The following is a 14,702-nucleotide window of genomic DNA, read 5'->3' as shown; positions in this document are numbered from 1 at the left end:
TGTAGGCTGATCTAACTTATAAGGAGAGTGAACAAAGTCTATCATTGCGGACTGGGGCCGGCCCATCCATCCTTAGCCAACCTGGTGGTCCCTGCTCCTGTGAGGTCACCATATTGAGGCACAACTTAGTGTCGATACCTGATTGGCAGAGCACACACAGAGTACGTCACTGCCGCCCAGTAGCTGGGACGGCAGGTGTGTACCACCCCACCGTGTCCGGCAGGAAGACTTTTGTTTGCGCCACCAGGGTTATTACTAGGGCTCAGGGCTGGCACTAAGAATGCACCGCTCCTGGTGGATTCTTTCTCTCACCTTTCTTTCTCTCACCTTTCTTTCTCCCTTTTTCTTTCTCTCATCTTTCTTTCTCCCTTTCTTTGTATTTGATTTGCTAAGACAGAGAGAAATTAAGAGAGGTGGGGGAAGACAGAGAGAGCTAGAGAGACAACTGCAGACCTGTCTCACCGCTTTCTCCCTGCAGGTAGGGAGTGGGGGCTCAAACCTGACTCCTTGTGGTAATGTGTCCACTCAACTAGGTTCACTGCCACCCAGCCCCAAGGCAGCCTATCTTTAAGAAGTGATGTCTGAATTCTTATCTAGAGAATGGACGAGTGCCAAGTGGATGGTGTGGTGAGTGCTCATGGATGAGTCTGCAGAAGGCAGCCCAGGGATAAGGACCAGCATGGACAAACACCAGCATGGACAAACACCGGGAGATGGCCACATCCAGGACAGCTGCAAGTGCAGGGCCTGATACTAGAAGAAATGTGGAAGGAAGAAATGAGGGCCCCTGGCAATATATTGGAGGGATGAAGCTGAGGTGAAAGTCTGTGGGTTTCTGATATTCTGAAAAGTGAGATCACAGATTTGATGATGGGCTTGACGTGGTGCAGGGAACTGGGGGTGGGCAGTGTGTGGAAATGTACCCCTTTTATCCTATGGTCTTCTCAATGTTTCCATTTTATAAAAAAAAAAAAAAAAGAAAAAGAAAGAAACAAAGAAAAAAAATAAAGGCTCCTAGGCTGCTGAGAGCAGGCTGGGATGGGGCATGCTGGTCATAACATGGACTCTGGCTTTGGATATAATGGGTCTGAGTAAATATTTATTCAGACACAATGAGCCTTTGAGATCTTCCATGCGGGAGATGTCAAATAGGCTGATATCCCTAGGTGAACTTATTTAGGAAGGAATGACAGCGTGGGACGAGGAAGTGGCCTTAAAGTCTCTGCAGTGTTTGGAGAGAGGAAGACAGACCAGAGAGGAGGAAGAGGAGTGTTAGAGTAGAGAGGAACAGAGGCTGAGAGCCCACAGGGTTTAGAGAGATCAGTTGGCCACAGTGTTCACTGCTATGAAGCAGATGCTGTGAAAAGGGCTATTACTCCCATGACATGAAGGTTCCTGGTGACATTAGCAGTTTACGGTGGTTAAAAACACTGTTCCAGGGCTGGGCAGTGGCAGAGTCAGTTGAGTCCACACATTACCACGTGCAAGGACCCAGGTTCAAGGCCCCTGCTTCTCATCTATAGTGGTGGTGTGGGTCTATAGGTGTTTACATTTCTCTCCTCTCTACCTCCCCTCCCCTCTCATGTCTCTCTGTATTATCAAATAAAATAAAAATAAAATTTAAAAAAAAGGAAAAAGTGGCCTCCAGGAGGGGTAGATTTGTAGTGCTGGCACCAAGCCCCAGCAATAACCCTGGCAGCACTAAACAAACAAACAAACAAACAAACAAACAAAACAGTATTCCAGTAGCTGCAGACCCAAGCAACACTGAACTACCAGGAAAGTCTAAGCCATCCAAAAGTGTCTCAAGAGGGAACGTTTGATTTATCCAAGTGTTTCAAAGTCTCACTATTTTTTGAAGGTTATGTTAAAGGCAATGCTGCAGCAAGATGGCAGCAATATAAGATCCTCAGCTATATTGATGAACTTTTAATCAGTACAACTTGAACTTAGCTAATCATAATACATCTTTTTTTTTTAATATTTATTTATTCCCTTTTGTTGCCCTTGTTTTATTGTTGTAGTTATTAATGATGTCGTTGCTGGCTAGGAAAGAGAGAAATAGAGCAAGAAGGGAAGACAGTGAGGGAGAGAAAGATAAGACACCTGCAGACCTGCTTTACAGCCTGTGAAGCAACTCCCCTGCAGGTGGGGAGTCAGGGGCTTGAACCGGGATCCTTCCGCAGGTTCTTGTGCTTTGCGCCACCTACGCTTAACCCGCTGCGCTACCGCCGGACTCCCAGTTGTAATATATCTTACTGTGTTCAAATAGGTTACTTCTTACATAGGCTAGAATATGCTAGTTAAGAAGACGCAGCCCATTTCCCAGCTGTTTTCATTGATAGGGCGTGTGCCTCACTTATTTAAGAGAAACACTCAAGTCTGAAGGAGCACTGCTTGTGTCAGTACCTCTGGTCGATCTTCCTCTGCTGCAGAGTGTCCTTGATGAGGGCCATCCGCACAAGAGCGCTGCCATTGGCATGGCTCCAGCACCATAGCTAGGAGAGAAGCAGAGCCTTCACTTAACTGGCTAGCAAAACGGGACATCAGTTTTATTGAAATCCAAACAGACATCACTTACTGGCATCCTTCTTCCAACAAAAGAATGGGAAAAGTTCTTCAGATCTTGGTCTGCTAAAGAACTTGGCACAACAAAGTATTCTGGAAGGCTGGAAGGGGAGAAAACTATAAAGTGAGAGTCCTGTGCTTTTTGCTTCTGGCGAAGTGTGCTCTGTACACCCCTTCATATAAATACATGTGTCCCCACTGAATGTGAACCCAACTTCGCAGCGCATGGTTGGCGAAAGACACTGGCAATCTTGATGTCTCAGTCTCAAAGGTGTGAGGGAGCCAATTATCACAAAACTGATACTCATATCAACTGGAAGATACAAATGGGATACCTGAAATATCTGCAGATCAACTACTAATCACACACATACGCAGTTTCTGAAAAATTGATCTGCCTGGTTCTCTTGACAGGCAGAAGCTAAAGAGATTCCAGATGTGCCAAACCAAACTGAGCCCAGAGATCTACCAACCAGTGTTTGCTCTTCCCTTCTGTTACTTGTTTCTCAGCACATTAACACCAGAGGGCACACTGGCTGCAGAGTTTAAATTCAAGTGGAGATAGAAGATTCAAGTACCAGCCTCAACTGTACTTCCTAGATGCGCCCGGGATGGAATCAACCAGTAACAACTAGCAAAGTTGTGCTCTAAAGCATCGCTTATTGAGAAGAGATACTAAGGATTTCAATGAACTTAAAATCAGACATTCCAGGGGCCGAGGGGGGTAGCTCACTTTACCATTTTCAAGGACGTGGTTTGAAGTCTTTAGCCACCACATGGGAGCCCCTGTGTGGGGGAAGCTTCAAGAGTGGTGGAGCAGTGATGTGGTGTCTCTCCTCTCCCTGTCTCTCCCTGTCTCTCACACTTTATCTGAAAGAGAGAAAGAAAGAGCAAAAGAAAGAGTGGAAGGAGAAAAGAAAGAAAGAGGAGCCTTGAAGGTACAGAGTCCCTTCAAGAGGTTCCAGGTCTATAACCCTGGTGGTAAAATAGTAGTTTGAGAAAAAACAAACAAACAAACAAACAAAAGCACTCCAGCATACCCATTTATACTGAATAGCATTAAACAAATTTTACAACCATTTCTTAGTTCCTTTTGAAGTAGTCTAGGGAACCAGTTCATTATTCGGAAAACTGGGTAAGTAAAGTTCTATTCCCTTTCCTATACTAACTGTATTTCAGGGCACTAAAGAGCTGATGAGAGAAAAGTATGATAGGAAGCAGAAAGAATGATGGATTAGAATATGACCAACAGTCATTCTCAGTGAAATGGTGAGTCAGGGCAAAGACTCGTGTTCCAAATCAAAACTGCTCTTGGTGGTTTAATCTGTCATATAAAAGGGGCATTTAGACTGAGGCTAGATCCAGGGTCACTCAGTATCGCAGAGGGGCCCGGGTTCTGGGTGAAGAAAGAGGAGGCACATGGCACAACAATATTTTGCCTCCAAACCTGAGACCTGGAACCTCTTAAGCAATCTCCATTTTATGGGAAAAAGGAGACAAAGACACACATTCAGAACACCAGTGTAGTGAGCAGATATATCAGAACACAGAACTTGCATTCCTGATCCCCTAGACGTCACAAGTTCAATACCGTCACTTACTATCACAGCCGAGTAGTGCCCTGATCTCTTATTCCACAAACTGAATTAATCTTAAGAAGGGGGGGGGGGGGCTGGGATAGGAGGAAGGAGAAGGAGGGGATCATCATCATCATGGGTGTAATACCAGAAATATCTATAATGCAGAAAATTGTATAGAAAAAAAAAAAAGGCTTGGTTTTGTCCAGAAATGATTTAAGTTAGCAAGGGGTCAGAGCCCTGGGTTCATACTCCCAGAGGGATAAAGAATAGGAACACTATCAGGGGACGAGATGGGATATGGCGTTCTGGTGGTGGGAATTGTGTGGAGTTGTACCCCTTTTATCCTATGGCTTTTGTCAGTCCTTTTTATAAGTAAAAAAAAGGGGGGGGGTCAGAGAAGACTAAACAATACAACTGTCAGAGACATTCACAAAATACAAATGTTAACTAGACTAAGGCACTGGCAAGTCAATTTCTTTCAGTAGACAGAGATAAAAAAGTGATTTTTCAAAAAATATTGATATATTTCTTCTGGATATATAGAAACTGATTTTTAAAAAGAGAGATAAAGAGGGAGAGGGAGAGAGAGAAAGAGTAAGGCAGAGAGACCTACAGTACTGCTTCACCACTCATAAAGCTTCCCCCACCCCCTGCAGGTGGGGACCGAGAGCTGGAACCTGGTCCTTGTGTACTGTAACAGGTGTACTCTAGTGGGTATGGCATTGCTCAGCCTGATACTGTGACTATGTTAAAAAAAAAAAAAAAAGGTACCAATGATAGCAAAGCTTGATTACTACTCATAAAGAGTCACTCCCAGCTCTAGATAACCTGGGTAGAACTGGACTTACCACGTGGATATCATGTAGCCCTCATTAATAGAGCAAACTCTCCACCCGGAAGCACCTGTCCTTTTGATTTCTCTGTCCCAGTCTGAGTACGTTTCAAACAGTGGAGTCTGAGGGCCCTGGCCACCGCCTACAGCACTGCTGCTGCCTCCTCCTCCACCTCCTGAGGGCAGGCCATTAATTCCATTGGCTGTTAAGAAAAAGCAACATTATTTTGCTTTAACCATCACCTTTCCTCCCAATTGCTCTCCTCTTAGCGTTTCTATCACAAACATACTCGGGTGTGGTATCTCTCCCTGCTTCCACCACAGGACAGTCTTATCTTTTCAGCAGCTCTGAGAAAAAGACAACTCTTCCTCTCGCAAAAGAACTCTGTGAGTCTTGTTCTCACCCGCCTCTCCCCAACAACTTTGCTCTTCCTCTCCCTCCACTGGCTTTCTCTCCTCTGCCTTCAGATACAAATGGGTCCTCCCCGTTTTGAAGCCACTTTTATTGGATCACTCTGGATGCCCTGAGATAACTACACCCTGCCCCTATCTCCCACACCTGCGGTTTCACTTTTTGAAGTCAGCCACCAAAATATGGAACACACTTTGAGAGCTCACATTCATATAACTTTTATTGTAGTGTACTGCTACAAATGGTCCATTTTATCATGAGCTATTATGGCTAACTTCTTACAATGCCTTGTTTATAAATGAAATGCTATCATAGGTGTGCATGTAGAAGAAGTGGTGTGTGTTTCATACTCTCCATGATTTCAGGGATCCCTGATGTATGTGTGTGTGTGTGTGTGAGAGAGAGAGAGAGAGAGAGAGAGAGAGAGAGAGAGAGAGAATGTATCCCATGTGGCTAGGAGAAAACCACTATGTAAATCTTCCATCCTTTTACTAACCATGTTACTAAATGAATAAAGTTTGTTGTCCATATTTCTACTACCTTTATTTTCTCCAAAGCTTTCTTTTCTAAAAATTTCAAAATGTTATTTATTCATTGGAAGGAAATAGAGAAATCCAGAAGGAAGGGGGAGGGAGGTAGAGAGATACTTGCAACACTGCCTCACTGCTCCTGAAGCTTTCTCTCCCCCAGGGGAGGACCAGGTGTCTGAATCCAGGTCTTTGCAAGTGGTAACATATATGCTCAACCATGTGCACCACCAGCAGTCAGCCCCTCCAAAGCATTCAACTGTCTTCTATCCCTACTGTTCTACAGAAAATATTCTTCACTCTCCCTCAGTTCCTTTCCCTAAATTTGGGGTAAACCCCAGTCATTCTCATCACACTTTGTTCAGAAAATGAACATATGCATCCATTCACCATTATCTCTTTTCTTAAGCTGCCCTGGTTATTCATTTTTCTTTTTTTATTTAATTTTTCCCCCTTTGTTGCCCTTATTGTCATTGTTGTCATTTCTGTCACTGTTGTTGGATAGGACAGAGAGAAATCGAAAGAGATGGGGAAGACAGAGAGGGGGAGAGAAAGACAGACACCTGAAGACCTGCTTCACTGCTTGTGAAGTGACCCCCCCAACAGGTGAGAAGCCAGGGGCTCGAACCGGGATCCTTCTGCTGGTCCTCGCGTTTTGCGCCATGTGTGCTTAACCCTCTGCACTACGGCCCGGCCTCCTTATTCATTTTTCTAATAGTACCTTCTCAGCCTTTACCTATCACTTATTCCTAAATCGGTGGTCTCCTACTTCTACAGTCAATCTGCCACTGAGAAGTCCACAGGGGTTCTTTGAGCTTCCCCAGAATGTCAGTCTCATGTGGGGGTTCCGGAAAGGGAGATGCTAGACTTGAAGTCACTTAGCAGGGAGAATCACTGTTTTGCACCCACTGCCACAGGAGGACCTGCACAGCGACTGGAGACAAAGCACCTCAGCAGTCCATCAACCCAACCCTGGCAGTCTGGGTGACAGCAGGCACAACTGCTCCTGGCCCACTGTCCCCACTCCAGAGACAAGTTTCCCAGCTAATGTCCCTGACAGGTATTCTGCTACTGTACTGACACCAGTCTGCAGTTTGCGCTTGGCCTGAACTTGGAATCATATTCATTTGCAGCTCAGTCAAGCAAACCTAGATGGCCCTTTGTCTCAAGGAGCCCTCTCATAATTGAGCTGGCCTTGACTCCCATTATGCCCTAGCTCCCATTCTCCCAAGGTCCACAAAAAACAAACAAACAAATAACCTTCTTTGTCCTAGGAACACACCAGCCCTGTTCCCACAATTTACTGATATCTAGTGCAAGACAGGTGTTTTCTGAGAAACTACCACGAGCGAGGCCTGAAAATTTTAAGGTAAGATTCTATCTTCTACATTGAAAGCAACAACAAGAGGGAGGTGGGGAGGCTCAGGCCTAGCCACAGTGCACTCCACAGATTGGGAGGAAAGGTCTCATGACAAGGACACATCTGGCCAGAGTCCTAAGAATTGAGTCCACTGTTGCCAGGTGGTTGGTGAGAAGGAAATGGGTATGCTCTGTCTCTATCAAATAATAATATTTAAAAGATTAAAGAGTTGTGCAGTTTAGAGAATATTCCTATTTGAGAACTAGAATTAAATGCTTTTTAGTGTTCTGAATGACAGACTTTAGAAGCTAGGAGAGAACTAAGCAATACTAGGGCAATACTGGGTCAAGAACTGGCAATATGAGGGTCGAGATGTAATAAGAGACATTGTTTTTTTGTATTTTTTTTTATTCCTGAGCAGGGCTTTAGGTCATTCACAGCACTTTGCACTGTTTGCCATTTTATAGGGTTTGCTTGCTCAAACTCTGTCCACTTCTCGACAACCAGGGCAAAGTCTATTAATGTTCTAGAATTTCTTTAGGGAGAGTCCGTGACAGAACAAGCAGTGGATATACAACCAGGCATTGGAGAATCTAGAAATTCATCAACAAGTCACAACAGCTGACCCGGGGGCCTGGTCTACAAACCAGAGGGGTCAAAGTAACATATTGGCAAAGCTGGTCAGTCTCAGGGAGCTCTGGTTTCCACTGCAAAGGCTTTGGGACATAGCTACTCAGCTGACCAAAGTGAAATTAGATACTGAGACCTCCTTACCTTGACCATCTTTTCTTAAAGTTCAAAAGTCTAATCTTGGACTCTGCTGAGACTCTTTCAGAGTGCTGACTTAATTAGCCCCTAACCACCCATGTTTAGACTGACCTCAAGTAACAACAAAGACAATAAAAAGTGGCCCAATATGAAAAGAAAGTCTATCACTTTGATGATACTGCTGAAATTAAAAGAAGTGTTTTAATTTGGCTGTAAATTACAATGGGCCTCCAGTAATTCTGATGTATGTGGCATTGGCATAACTTAAGAGACGAGAGCATCAACCCTAATAAATGAAGAGCTACAAAGAGGATTTTGAAAGGGTTATGAAACAATCCTTAAAGATTCCTATATTCCCTCAAATGTGTGCTAATAGTTTTCTTTTTTCTTTTTTTGCCACCAGGGTTATTGCTGGGGCTCAGTGCCTGCACTACAAATCCACTGCTTCTGGAGGATATTTTTTCCCCTTTTGTTGACTTTTTAAAAAAATCATTGTTGTGGTTATTATTGTTGTTGTTACTGATGTCCTTGTTGGATAGGACAGAGAGAAATGGAGAGAGGAGGGGAAGACAGAGAGGGGGAGAAAAAGACAGACACCTGCAGACCTGCTTCACCTCCTGTGAAGCGACTCCCCTGCAGGTGGGGAGCCGGGGGCTCGAACCAGGATCCTTACGCCAGTCCTTGCGCTTTGCGCCATGTGCGCTTAACCTGCTGCACTACTGCCTGATCCCCTGCTAACAGTTTTCAAGCAAACACTAAAAGGAAAATCTAATCAGTAAATAAAAAGATTAAAAAAGAAAAAAAAAATAGAGCAGGGGCTGTTGTGTAGCTGGTTGAGTGAACATGTTACAAGTACAAGGACCTGGGTTCAAGTACCTGCAGGGGGAGGCTTCATGAGTAGTGAAGCAGTGCTGAAGTCTCTCTCTCTTTATGAGCAGTGTAGCAGTGCTGAAGTCTTTCTCTCTCTCTCTCTTCATGAGCAGTGAAGCAGTGCTGAAGTCTCTCTTTCTCTCTCCCTCCCTCCCTCCCTCCTTTCCCTCTCAATTCCTGTGTCTCTATCCAATAAATAAATGAATATTTAAAAAAATAAAACAAAATGGGCTAGGGACACACATCCGAGGTATATAAATATATAGCACATGCTCCACAGGTATCTCTGACAACCAAAAATAAACAAACATCATTGAAAACATAATTGTTTTGTTGTTGTTGTTGTTGTTTTTATTGCCACCATGGTTATCACTAGGGCAGCAAGATGAATCTACTACTCCTGGCAGCCATCCCCCCCATTAACTTTTCCTTTCTATTTTACTTGATAGAATAGAGAGAAATTGAGAGCGGAGAGGAGACACACACACAAAGATAGACACATGCAGACCCGCTTCCCTACTCATGAAGCATCCCCTCCTGCATGTGTAGAGTGGGGGCTCAAACCTTGGTTCTCGCACATGGTGACGTGTACACTCCGCCTGGATCCCCAAAACATGCCTTTCTGATGTGAGATTATGCTATCACCTCAAGCTTATGATTTCACCAGTCTGTGATGGAAACGAGCTGGAAACATTGACGCTGCTAATAACTAATTTCATGGGGATATAGGTTCCTTAGCCACGAAGCATAATCTGGCATATTATCACAGTTTTCTAGCAAAGATGAATTTGGACTTTTCAGATATTATTTGCAAAGTAACAAACTGGCTGAGGAAAAACAAAGTCTCTGCACTTCCTTTCATGTTACAAAGGAAACACAACTGCCGTTCTGGTTTGTGCTAGGGCCTCCTGCAGTGTTAGCACAGTGGGGAAAAAAAAAAATCAAAGTCTGTGGATGCTCTCTGTCTTTTTGTGCTTCTAGACCCTCAGACAATGACATGGACATAGCTGAGCCTCACCTTTTCAAAGGTAGTTTCTTTCTTTCTTTTTTTCTTCTTTCCTTTTAAATTTATTTCCTTTTGTTGCCCTTGCTGTTTTATCGTTGTAGTTATTATTGTAGTTATTGATGTCGTTGTTGTTGGATAGGACAGAGAGAAATAGCGAGAGGAGGGGAAGACAGAGAGGAGGGAGAGAAAGACAGACACCTGCAGACCTGCTTCATCGCTTGTGAAGCGATTCCCCTGCAGGTGGGGAGCTGGAGGCTCGAACTGGGATCCTTACGCCGGTCCTTGCGCTTTGTGCCACGTGCGCTTAACCCGCTGCATTACCATCCGACTCCCCAAAGGTGGTTTCTCACTTGTGTGATGTGGACTACAAAAGAAAACCTCAGACTGGCTGCAGCCAGCAAAAAGATGCTTGTCTTAAATAACTGCAGGTGACATCTTCCAACTTTAGATCGTATTTGTGGAAACAGCCTTGTCACCTACCTGCCTGCAAAAAGGACTTCTTTGATCCAGCCAATGAATCAAGGTGTCATCCAGAAGGTCAAGAGCAGATTATAGGGCATTTTTCTCTCACAAATTAATGAATTCTGACTGCAGTGTGTGGAAATTGCAGGCTTCTTTGGATCTTAAAGATGCCGTTTATACTTCTGCAACAGCATGGAAGGACATTAAAGGATGTCACCTTGTGAGGAATTTTAACAAAACTTTGGCCAAGTTGTTATGTTTATAAAGTGCTCGTCAAAGGAAGAGTTTGGAGGATGAATGATAAATAAAAAGTGTCCATGAATACTTTAATTACTCTCAAATTTCATCAATAAACTACCTAAGATTAGAAGAGCTAACTGATGCAAATAAGAAATCTCAGTTAAAGAACTATGGGTTGGATGCAATCACAAATTCGAAGGGACATGGGCACCCCTTTGTTCACAGCTGCAGTATTCACCAAAGCCAAAAACATAGAAGCAGCCAAAATGTCCATCAACAGATGACCGGTTAAGAAATTATGGAATATATATTCCATGGAATACTATTCTGCAATCAAAAAAGATGATGCTGTGTCCTCTGAGACAAAATGAATGGAACTGGAGGTGATTATACTTAGCAAAAAAGTTAAGAGATGGAAGACAACTACTAGATGGTTTCACTCATGTGGCATCTAAAGAACTGACATTAAAAAAAAAAAAAGGAGAATGGACATACATGAACTTAAGGAAGGAAGGAAGGAAGGAAGGAAGGAAGGAAGGAAGGAAGGAAGGAAGGAGGAGAGGAAGGGAGGAAGGGAGGAAGGAAGGAAGGAAGGAAGGAAGGGAGGGAAGGAAGGAAGGGAGGGAAGGAGGGAGGGAGGGAGGAGGGAAAATTTTAAGACCTTGTAAGAACTGTAGTGGTTATCTGTTATCTTTGGGAGGTGGGAGGGTAGGGACACAGAATGTTGGTGGTGGGTGCAGGGTGGAACTATATAATCTTGTAACCTACCATTAATCCTAAGTAGAAAGTGAAAAGAAAAGAAAAGCTATGGGCTGAATACACTGTGGGCCAAGAGATGCCCAGGAGAATGAAGAGAGCTGTGCAAGCACCTGGCGCAGGCATCACTCAATGCATACTGGAGTTTGCTATCTGCTGGGCGCAAGGAGTTACGTCACTGCAGAGATCATGGATCTGTACATACTGGGCTGAGTTGTTTCCACCAAAAAAGGAAAAAAAAACACCAAAAAACAGCAAGAAATGGCCTGTATCATAAAATCAAGTGGGAACCAGAGACTCTTCTGTTACTCCTAAACCTCTTAAACTTTCAATTCAGCTGGTCCCTTCCAAATTTGAGATCTTACTGAGATAACCCTGATGGGCATGGTCTGTAGTATGATGATGAGCCAAAGGGATATATATATCCACCTAACAGTGCAAGATAATATAATGGCAGTCGTGTGCTACAATGCCACTAGACAACTTTGGGGATTGTTGTCATATATATATTTGCCACTGACCAAAACATCATAATATGGCAAATGACAGCATTTTATTTTCAGACAGTAAAGAAACTTATTTTAATTTTTAACCAGAGCACTGCTCAGTTCTGGCTTATAGTAGTATTGGGGACTGAACCCAAAACCTCTGGTGCCTCAGGCATGGAAGCCATGTTGAAAACCACTATGCTGGGAGTCGGGCTGTAGCTCAGCGGGTTAAGCGCAGGTGGTGCAAAGCACAAGGTCGGCATAAGGATCCCGGTTCGAGCCCCTGGCTCCCCACCTGCAGGGGAGTCGCTTCACAAGCGGTGAATCAGGTCAGCAGGTGTCTATCTTTCTCTGCCCCTCTGTCTTCCCCTCCTCTCTCCATTTCTCTCTGTCCTATCTAACAATGACAACATCAATAACAATAATAACTACAACAACAACGAAAAACAACAAGGACAACAAAAGAGAAAATAAATAAATAAAATATAAAAAAAAAAAGAAAACCACTATGCTATCTCCCCAGGCCTAAACTTCCTTTATATTAAGAAATACAACTAAAAACTAACAGTATTGCCTCAGACGAAGATAATTAGAAAGAAATGTCCAATTTGAATTAGAAAAATTAATCTACAAACACACCATCACTCACTTTCTGCAAATATATACCACAAGATAAAGCAGCTCACTCAGTAAAGCGTGAGTATCACTTTCCATCTCTATAGTGGGGATAAGCATCATTAACGTACAGAAACATGCTTATGTCAGATGAATCTACAGATGTTGTGTGTTATTCCTACACTTCAATGTAGTAACAAAATAATCATCCTGGAATATACTGTTATTTACAGGCTACTTAAATTACTACTATGCTTTGAGAAAAGGAAGTATCTTTTACTGTAATGAACAATTTGTAAGATCTTCTTTAATATCATGCAAGAGTAAGCAGATCAGAAATATATAACTGATCTGTGTTTAAAAATGGGAGAGTTCAGTATGTAAATCAAGGTGAAATCACTGACTTACAAGGAGGTTAGCATGAAACATACCCTCTGGCTCCTCCTCGATCCTTTCCTAAGATTTAAAAATAGGCTGATTAAAATGACTTTTATGCATAAAAAAATTACACGATGTGTTTTCATGTGGTGATACTGCTGACAAAGACATGTGGGCAGAACTATTTTACTTTTATAAAAACTGTCTAGAATGTACCTGTCCTTTGGATTAATGCTCAACTTCCTTCATTTTATGACATTTTTCTCATTTTTTGCTCTGCGAAGATGGGGCTTCATGCATGTGCAATCTTACCACCCTTGGGCTGCCTTTTCCGTCCAGACAAACAGAAAGGGAGAGATGCCAGAGATTCTCCTTGTGTCATGGCACTCCCACGTGGTGTTGGAGTCTGTGTCAATGGCAAGGCATGTGCCCTACATAGTAAACAATCTCTCCGCCATCTTTACCAATGTTACTCAGAAGTAGAAAGTCATTACTTTGAAAATCTCAATATGGCCCACTAAAAAATTTAATCACTACCAGCTTTTACATGAAACTAACTGTTAGTTTGGGGGTGGGAGGAGTGTTTCAACTGCCTTTTAGGTTTTTTATTTGGGGGGGGGGTGGCCAGTTTTCTTAAAAGACCAGTTTACTTTCCTTCAAGCTACCAGTTAGAAAAAAATGAGGTGTGTGTGTGTGTGTGTGTGTGTGTGTGTGTGTGAGAGAGAGAGAGAGAGAGAGAGAGAGAGTGTGTGTGTTATGTCTGGGGATGGGGGTAGGAGTGTCCTTTCATCACAAAATATAGTTTTGACTGCAGGTGAAGTACTTAACATGATTCTTACTTGAACCTATGTTAGTTACTAGTGGTAACTAACCTTCCTGTCACCTTTTAAGAACTAGTCTGACAAAGACTATCTTTTCTTTCTAGCATGTAGCTCGTACTTCTCTAATAGTTATGAAGTTAATAATTCTACACTCATTAAAGTTGGTGTTTTTTAGAAACATAAAAGAGTATAAGTTACACAATGTAAAAGTTAGTTACAATATTTAATTTTTTTCATATTTACCTGTATTGTGGTATTTTTTTCCAACATATTCAAATGCAAAGAGTAGCTGGAGGTCTGTTGGCTGGGAATAATGAGCTATTGCAAGGCATACCTAGGAAAAATTCTACATTTAGAATTGGATTTTAACACAGTTAATGAAATGTACATTAAGGCCTTGACTACTGAGGGGGTTATCATTTTGGGACAGAGACTACAGGTAACTTATTTATGTGTTCTTCTGTTGACTGAGATTATGAAAAAGCTCCTTTAAGCCAGGTGTGCCCATCGTTGTTATACCCAACACTGTTCACTCTCTAGATACTGCATATGGCAAGTACTCAGTGTTTGTTCAGTTCAAGTTTAATTGGCAAGTGATTCTGTTCAAATAACTGATACCTGAGAACTAAAGAAGCATTCTCTATAATGGAAATGCGTGACATGTCTACTTGTAAAACAAAGAGAAAAGAAGTCATTTGGGGTGGGCTATAATAATTTAATACCAGAGATTTGGAAGATGTCATGGGGAACAGGCAATGTCAATGTTCATACTTCTGAGGTTAAAAGAAAAAAGTTACAAACAAACAAAAGATTGTGAGTTTGGATAATTATGCATAATGTATCAGGAGAAAGAAAAAGAAAGCAGTAGTAAATCTGTTTCTTTTTTTTTTTTTTAAGTTAAACTGGGGGCATGGAGACAGCTCACCTGGTAAAGCACACACTTTATTAGGTGTGAGGACCCAAGTTCAATGGGTACCATGCAAAGGAAAGCTTGAAGAGTGGCAGAGCTGTGCTCTGAG

The 14,702-nt window shown here is 42.7% G+C and overlaps 1 protein-coding gene across 3 annotated transcripts in view; it reads right to left on the bottom strand.

Annotated features, from left to right (window-relative positions):
- MTMR10 (myotubularin related protein 10) overlaps positions 1–14,702 on the bottom strand; it is a 58,797-nt gene that overhangs the window by 15,118 nt on the left and 28,977 nt on the right. For all 3 annotated transcript variants that reach the window (XM_060179272.1, XM_007520887.3, XM_016191833.2), the window contains 4 exons: positions 13,927–14,017; positions 4,997–5,183; positions 2,582–2,669; positions 2,410–2,498 (listed from right to left, as the gene is read on the bottom strand). In XM_060179272.1, coding sequence (XP_060035255.1) covers positions 2,410–2,498; positions 2,582–2,669; positions 4,997–5,183; positions 13,927–14,017 — 455 coding nt within the window. The remainder of the gene's footprint in view (positions 1–2,409; positions 2,499–2,581; positions 2,670–4,996; positions 5,184–13,926; positions 14,018–14,702) is intronic.

The sequence above is a fragment of the Erinaceus europaeus genome, chromosome 20, assembly GCF_950295315.1.
Source record: "Erinaceus europaeus chromosome 20, mEriEur2.1, whole genome shotgun sequence".
Taxonomy (NCBI): Eukaryota; Metazoa; Chordata; class Mammalia; order Eulipotyphla; family Erinaceidae; genus Erinaceus; species Erinaceus europaeus.
The sequence above is the reverse complement of the archived record's forward strand: the minus strand, read 5'-3'. Positions and strand labels throughout refer to the sequence as shown.